We start from the raw sequence: 8,290 nt of genomic DNA, 5'->3' as shown, positions 1-8,290 counted from the left end.
ATTAGATTTCTATTTTTCATCCTGCATTTGAATCATTCTACTTCCAGGGTGAAATGAACATTACGCAAACGACTTGATCTTAAGAACAAGCACTGGATTTTACAGCGGCTCAAAATCAAGCATACACCCCCACGGATATCTGTTTTGGAAACCATTACTAGGTTCCAGAGAAGCAACTTGCTTTCATCAGAAAACAAAAAGGCTCTGGTATAAAAGTGTCTCAATATTTGACTGCTCTTCTTTTCAAAACGGGCAGAGGAAACTTAAAATGGGGGTGTTTTTAACAGCAAGGGTGTAGCTTTCAACTACAGCTCACTGACAGGTTTAGGTCAGTACCGAAGCTTAATATTATCCCAATTCTTCCAATCCAAACTAGGTTTAGTTTGGATTGGATGTTTGGGTTCATCGTCAGGTTGGAACCCCCAACAGTGTCCAGGTTTTATCCGTCGGACCTAGGCTACCTTTTTCACATGAAAGATGAGAATGATCAGGAATCGAGGAACCACTAAAGCTCAAAAGTTGAATTAAAAATCGCTGGAAGAGAGTGGAGTCGCTTTTAAATAACTGTGGGTTACAACGGTGCAGACAAAGAAAAAGAGGTCTGCTTCAAAATTGTGCATCGGTTTCCTGCTTTAGTTATATATGTATATATTTGTTTTTCTTGCATAACCCTGCCACCCTGCAAAAGGAAGGTTTTAAATATAATAGACCAACATTGATATGGGTTTTTTCCACAGGAACTGTATTTAGTTCAGCAAACACCGGCTCTTCAAAGACCGTTTTTGCCATCTTCTTTAGCCTGACATCACTGCTGATTATTACACTCCCACCTTACAATCTGCCAATTCTGGAAACAAGATGGTCTGTGCCTCACCAGGAAAAAAAATCCATGTTTTTGCACGACAGAAATCAAACCCTCCTTTTAATCGCTGAACGGTTTTTCGCTGGTTTCCACAAGGTGCTCTCACAGTTTATCTTTGTTGATGAGCTTTAAGTCTTTGAGGTTGAAGGGCCCCCCTTGCAATCGACCTCATCTTTAGAGATTCAAGTTGGCACTCTGACTGGGTCACCACAAAACATTACTACTCCTTCCTTTTCAGAAGAAACATGCTGGTAAAGTGAGAGTAAAGTGAGCTAGAGGGTTGAATAATCTTGGCCGTCTCTTTAACAAAAGGATGTGTTTTGATGATGGTATGTTTGGCCATTCGGTGGAGAGTTATGTTTATCACAGGGTGTCGTAGGCCAACAAGATGGTTTCACTTGTGTGATGTGGCTCAATCCTAGTGACTTCTATGGTGTAGCTCTCTGGCCTTTGATCTGAGTTGAAGTCTGAGTCGGACTTTCAGGCATTGCACCTAATATTTTGCACAAAAGCAGCAGCCATACAGCAGCTGTTCTCAGGCTTATTTTATGCCATTTTGTTTGAAATCGGTTGAAAATAGAGTTTGTCCACCAAGCCACTGTGATCTCTGAGAGACTCTGTCGTATAAATGTTTGGCATTGTCTGCAACTCGGGGGTCAAGCACACTGACGCAGGATGTCACTGATGTAGCTCTCTACTACAGCATGTGACATCCTGTGTCTCACAGCCTCCTGATTTCAGGCCTGCATCCCCATATTGCCAAGCCTGCGATCCACTGTGATCTATCAAAATCCAATCACATGGCCAGGTTCATTTTATTCCTAGTACTTCACCAATGAATGTGAACCACAAAGTATTATAGTTACAAATAACAGAATGTGTTTGCATCACATGCACATATGCTTGATATGTGTCCACTCAGAGCCTGGGGGCTTTCTCCGTGGAGCTTACATGTTTTCCTCGTGCATGTGTTGGATCTCTCAAGGTATTCCAGCTTCCACCCACAGTCCAACAATATAGATGTTGGACATATATGTCCTCCATTCACTGCTGGGTGCCAGCAAAGTCGGTATGGAAGATGGAAGAATACAGGATGAGCTCGTCAGTGTTTGGTGGTGTAGAGAACAATGTTCTATGTTTCATCTTAAGACATTTGCGACACCGTGTGGTCATATGAGGAACTACGTGTAAATGCATTTGGCGCTTTCATAATTTCATCTACCTTAAGTGTCTGACTTTGCTGTGGCTCAAAATATTGAGCGGTCAATATTTTTGAAAATCTCCAACGAAAACTTGGAGATTTTCATTTAACTTTTGAGTGAGTTATTTTGAGGGGACAGAAAATTTACACTGCTTTACGAGCCACACAGTGATTCTTTACATTGGTAACAAAGTGTCACATCTTTGGTGTTTTCCCATGAAATGGTAAATAAAACATTGTAAGCTTAGAGCCACAATTAAAATAAAAAATGTAATGAAAACAAAGTACACGTTAGTGATTTAGCATCTTAAGTAACATCTATATCGGCGATGGAGGAAAAAAGGGATATAGTTCTTTGTGATTGTGCACAATCAGTGTTGTGAAGAGAATTGTGATTTGCTATATTAAACACAGATCAAAAATATAATGTTGATATGAGCTAACATATCTACATTATGTTGGTTCATAAATAATTTAGCATCTGAGGTCGCCTCTCTCGTGCTTGCTCTCAGATTTCATTTTACAGCAGTCAACCATAGCATAATGTTGCACATTTTACCATCAAAGAAATCATCTGTGTGTCTTTGATCATCATGGATAAGCAATCACAAGCTAAAAGATGTTCCGATTTTCAGTTTTCAGAGTATGCAAACTTTCAGATCATCAAACTAATAGTAATAACAGGAAAAAGATCCATTGTCTGTGTCATTTATCCATTGGGAAAGAAGCAGGATGCACCCCGGACAGATCCCCCAGTCCATCACAGGGCAACACAGAGAGAAATATGCATGCACACAAACACATGTCTAATGGAAACTTACAGAGACTAATTATCATTAAATATACATTTTTGGACTTTGGGAGAAGGTCAGGGCACCGACAGGGTAGAACATGCAAACTCTGTGCCTGACTGGGTTTTGAAACTGGAAGCTTGTCAATGACTGACCCAGCATTCTGCCTCAAGTAAAGCTGAATTGAGTAAGCACAAAAAAAAAAACACCTAGCCTTGTTTGTGAAACTGTAGTCCAAATTATTCCAAGAGCCCTCCGGCTCATCCAAGAACAACCCAACACAACACCTAAAGCACTGGAGTTCTCACACTTGCCTCAGTTAATGTCGATTAGTACAGCATAGAAATCGTTCAAATAGTGGTATAAGCAGCAAATTTAGCACACAAATACTCCTTAGACATTTTCAAGATGACCACCATATCCGGTATAGAAGTAGGATTTGCTATATGTATGTACAGACTTGCCCATAAAGCATCCAGATTGATCAATGTCGTAGGATTCTGTGGTACAATATGCCATTTGCATGGCAGCCATCTTTGATTTGAAATGGTTTGCATAATTTTTTTTTTTAAGAGTAATGTCCAAGGAATGTTTTCACGAGGTTTGGTGCTTGCATCATGATTTGAAAGATTTCCACTCAACGTTCACGGTTCAACAATAAGAAACAGACTTGGCTTGAGAAGGTATCCATGGGAGAGTTCCAAGGCCAAAACCGCTGCTGACCCAAAGTAACATATTCTGTGGACTAACAAGATTAAAATGTAACATTGTGGAAAATGGATTTCCTGTTAAAACTGGCGTAAAACTAATACATTTCAGAAAAATTACATTTTACTAACAACCAAGCATGTTGGTGATTGTCTGACAGTCTTTGGGGTTGGCATTTTCACTAAATAAATAATTGACTGAGATCAAAATTTGTTCAATTTAAAACATTCAAGTATGATAGAAAAAAAAACACAAAAGATTTTATTAAGGAGGATAATATGTCTTAAAAAATAAACACAGAAATCTTTGTTATTGTGGCACCGTGAAGACTTTATTTTCAGGCCATACAACCATACAGTGTCTATAGTACCAGAGATAAAATCACAAAATAAATAACATGTAATACTACAGTAGCACATTAAAAAGGACACATATTGTCATGACACAGGCAAAGTTTGCACCGTTTATGAAATAATTATGTCTGCAATTCATGCACTTGACAGCTGGTCGTCCATTTTTGAATTTGATCAAAGTGTACCAACAAGTCAACGAGGACTCGGTTTCAATTCACCGCAGTCCGATTTTGGACAGAACAGATGACATTGGCTAACCCGCAGAGTGTTGTTTTAACTAACTTTAATAAGTACTCTTTCACTTAAAATGCTAAAGTATCTGCCACAGTTGAGAGTAGTTCTGGCCTCATTGAAGCAGAAATGACGTCTTACATAATTGTTTAGCATTATTCATCTGAAATACAGGAAATAAAACGATGCTCTGCTGTCCTGCGATCAAAACAGTCCAGCAGCCAAACTGTAAAAGTGGAGTCGTTCCACGTCGGTACAGAAACATGTTTGTGACAGTCCGTATGGTTTTCCGTTTCCACGTGGTGTGTGCGCCCTCCCGCGCGTTCTTGTCGAGTTGCAGTAAAAGAGCCAGACCTCAACTCCAAAGTCTGTTTTTCTCAGCCACATTCGAACTTCATGACAGAAAGTGGTAGCAGTCTGTTGACAAAAAAAGTGGGGCAGAGGAGGTTCTGCTCCTGTCGGAAGTTTGTGTTTAATGCGAAAACGGGGTTAATGTGCGTCTAGCCGTCCAGAGGTTTTCCCAGATAAACCATTGTGACTTCAGTGTTGCCGTACACGGCGGAGACGGCCGGGAACAGGCAGACTTTTGGAAGTCCGCGGAAAGCTATGCCAAGGAACTCGAAGCCCCTCTCGAAGGCTAACGTCTTGTCGTCCATGTCTAGAATTACTCGTATTCGCTCCCCGATCTGTCAACGATAAATAGTCACATTGCGGAGTATGAGTACACAGAAGCGATTGATTTCAAAGAACGACAATTTGCAGAAAATATGATTTGAGACTAGTGATGGGCCAGTGTAAAGGTATTATTTCAGTTTTTTGTTTATGGGAATGTTACAGTAAAAGTCCTTCTAATGACGTATTAAGAATAGGATTGTCTGTTAAGCGGCCAACTTCAGGCTAGCTACCTCACCTGATAGCCTGACTAATTAACCGGCTACAAGCTTGTTTTAACCTACAAATAGCAGATAAACAAAATTTAAATTTTGTTTATCAAAATGCCACTAAAAATGATGCAAAGGTAAAATTTATAAGTGTAAAAATCAATCTTTTGCATTAATAGGATTTTTGTTGCCTTCCAGTTTTAAATAAAAGCAATTAAATAACGTTTTGCATTTAGAAGTGCATCACTGAAAACCATCATTTTTTTAAATTCGGTCCCAAAAGTGAAATACTTCAAGTGTCTATTTCTATTATGATTATTATTATTATTATTCTATTGATGATTATGGCTTCAACTAATGAAAATTGAAAATTCAATTCTTCAGAAATTCACAACATGAAGTAAGATTGAAAAAAAGGGGGAATTTTTAATACAGAAATGTCATCCTACTGAAAACTAGGCTCATGTACTGTGCAGTACATGCGCTCCACATCTTTTTGCATGAGTTACAGCTCACTTGTATTGTTCTGTCAGCTGCCTCTTAACAGATCATAAATTTTCTATGGTAGCAATCAAGCAAAGTGATGCCATGATTATTAAAGCAGGTATTGGAACATTTGACAGTGTGTGCAGGTGCCAAGTCCTGCTGGGAAACAAACTCAGCATCTCCATCAAGCTTCTCAGCAGAGGTAAGGACAAAGTGCTTCCTGCTAGACGGCTGGGCTCACTGTGAAACGAGGACTTACTTAACAGCTCTCTGAAAATCAGAGATGCTCAATAAACTTTTTTTTTTTTTTTTAAATTACACTTTTATTCCTGCCACTTAACCTCTCCTCCTCAATTTGCTGAGAAACAGCGTTATTTGAACGCTGAATTTGGGTTTTCTGTTAAATTCTAATTTTCCAACATGATCTCATTTCGGTGCAGTCGCAGTAAAACTGCGAGACGCGCTACGCTCACCTGATATTTGGGCGCGTTGTTGCACTGCGGGAAGTTTCCGCTGACCTCCCCGTTGTGAAGTAGGTTATTGTCGACCAAGTTCCAGCCCCAGCTCTGGTCGTCGCTGCCCAGCAGGGCCACGTAGCCCTGGCACTGCATCGCCGCCCGCTTCGTGGCGATGCCTATCACGGCCACGGTGCCCAGGGGCCCTTCCCACCAGATCTCCCAGGCGTGCCGGCCTTCTGTGAAGCCGATTTTGCCCCGCGCACCGTCCGTACTCTGGGCTATGGGGTTGCGGTGCAGTGTGAAGCCGTTCTTCTTCACATAAACGTTGCGGGAGCAGTCATGGGAGCTCAGGGCGTGTTGGAAAGCCTTAAGCTGTTGATAGAAGATCAGTCACACGGTTGGCGTCTATTGTGATTATTAGTTGCACAAGGGTTTCAAAACTTTGTCTGTTACATAAGGACTGTCATCTTGGAGGGATGTTTGGTGCCTCCATTGGTTTTTGCCATATCTTTGTGCTATACAGCAACAGAACAATCTACATTTTGTTGCAGCATGGCATTTAGTTTTCAATATTAAGACATGTAGGCCACACTTTTTCAGATTCTTATACATCCAAAGTTTTTCATCCACTTTGTGTTCAAATCCCAATAAAATACACTTAAATTAGTGGCTGCAAAGTGGCAAAAGGTGAAATGGTTTACAGAGGTATGAACTGTTTATCTAGAGATCAATGTTAGGCTTCATCTTCAATGAAATACAGCAATAATAAAGGATAAAAACAATACATGATGAAGAATTTGTAGTATCTCTATTGTTTGTTTTCATTTTTAAAGGAGTGAAAATCTTCAATTTAGTGACAACTTTCACATTGTTTAGTTATATAAGATCAGATGATATGATAAGATCCACAAGAGTTGGAGTCAGTACAGAGAACCCTTACTTGATGAGCATGAAAACAGAAACGCATATCGTCCGTCCTACTAAGTCCTGCTTAAAATATACATTAAAAAACGATTGCAAACATGTACACTAAGTATATATTAGCTTTATCGTGCTAATAGATAACAGAAGAGAACTGTTGCTTCTTGTCCAATAAAAACCTTCCTAGGAAGGATTTTGAAAGGAACTCTACCACGTTCCCCACATTCCTATACAAGACGGTCTGTGGAAGCCTACCTTCCCCTTATATGTGGGCAGGTTGCACAGGATATCAGACCGCAGGGCTTCATCGCTTAGCGTCCGAGAGCTGAGGCTGCGCCACACCTCGCTGTTCTCATCCGCCAGAATGTTGTTCCAGTGCCAGCAGACCAACGAGCAGCGCATCAGGTCAAACAGCTCTAGATAGGAGAAAATATGCTCCAGCACTCGGGCTGGCAACCTCCCGGCCACCCCTGCGCCTCCGCCCGCCGGAGTAGCGTAGGACAAACCGGCGGAGCTGCAACTGGCCGCCGCCGCTGCTGCGCCCAAGCAGGGAGAGCCTCCTCCCCCAGCGGCTGCTACAGACATTGGGGTCCTTGCTCCTCAACGACGACACCGGCCGACCGAATAGTTTCACCGTGTGCTGTGAGGCGACCTCTAAAATGACCAAAACGGCGTCATTTTACCTGTAAAAGCCCCACGCAGGTCGCAGTTAAACCATGAGCACAGACCCTGCTCTTCCCAGTTCAATGGCTGAATGAAGCGATGCGTCAAGGTCCTGGAAGAGCAAGTAAAATACTCGCAGCCTTGTCGGAAAACTGTATTACACTTAAATGTGAAACTATTTAATTTATTTAGAACTACTCAAATGATTTTAAATGTATGAGTCAACCAAATGCCAATGAAATGCAGACCCAAAATCGGGCTGTTATGTTTTTATTGATCTTTAAGGACCACATAGTTGTCAGAATAATGAGCTCACAATTTCACAATGTTTACCAAATGTGAGGCTACATTTTTAAAACATTATTTTTTAAAAAAAACGTATGGCTTAAACCATGTCTTTCTCAATGGATGCAATAATATTTTCTGACCTGTTACGGTTGTTTTTATTGTCATTAAACGTGTCCTCAACATATGGCGTACAGTGAAAAATAAATAATTATTTTATTAAGTAAAAAAAAAAATCATAAGAGATAGAAAGAGAAAGAGAGAGAGAAAAATAACTAACTCCGAAGGGCAAAAGAAATCCGAAACGTTTCGTTGTTAACGTTGCTGCCATATTGTGAGTGGACTTTTGTGTTGAGAGACTTGCAAGACGGTTGTGTTCTCGTCATTTTTAAAACGGTGAACTTAATGGGTGTGTGTGTGTGTGTGTGTGTGTGTGTGTGTGTGTGTGTG

At 40.7% G+C, this 8,290-nt stretch overlaps 1 protein-coding gene across 1 annotated transcript; it reads right to left on the bottom strand.

The window, feature by feature from the left end:
* Positions 1-3,871: 3,871 nt before the first annotated feature.
* Positions 3,872-7,676, bottom strand: fbxo45 (F-box protein 45). The gene is made up of 3 exons (XM_007566586.2): positions 7,148-7,676; positions 5,987-6,343; positions 3,872-4,832 (listed from the first exon to the last, which is right to left on the bottom strand). Exons 1-3 carry the CDS (start codon positions 7,475-7,477, stop codon positions 4,647-4,649), a joined length of 873 nt encoding a protein of 290 aa, XP_007566648.1. The 5' UTR covers positions 7,478-7,676; the 3' UTR covers positions 3,872-4,646.
* Between the last annotated feature and the right edge of the window lie 614 nt (positions 7,677-8,290).

This window comes from Poecilia formosa, unplaced genomic scaffold (assembly GCF_000485575.1).
Source record: "Poecilia formosa unplaced genomic scaffold, Poecilia_formosa-5.1.2 Scaffold193, whole genome shotgun sequence".
Lineage (NCBI taxonomy): Eukaryota > Metazoa > Chordata > Actinopteri > Cyprinodontiformes > Poeciliidae > Poecilia > Poecilia formosa.
Note: the sequence above shows the minus strand (reverse complement) of the source record. Positions and strands in the feature narration are given on the sequence as shown.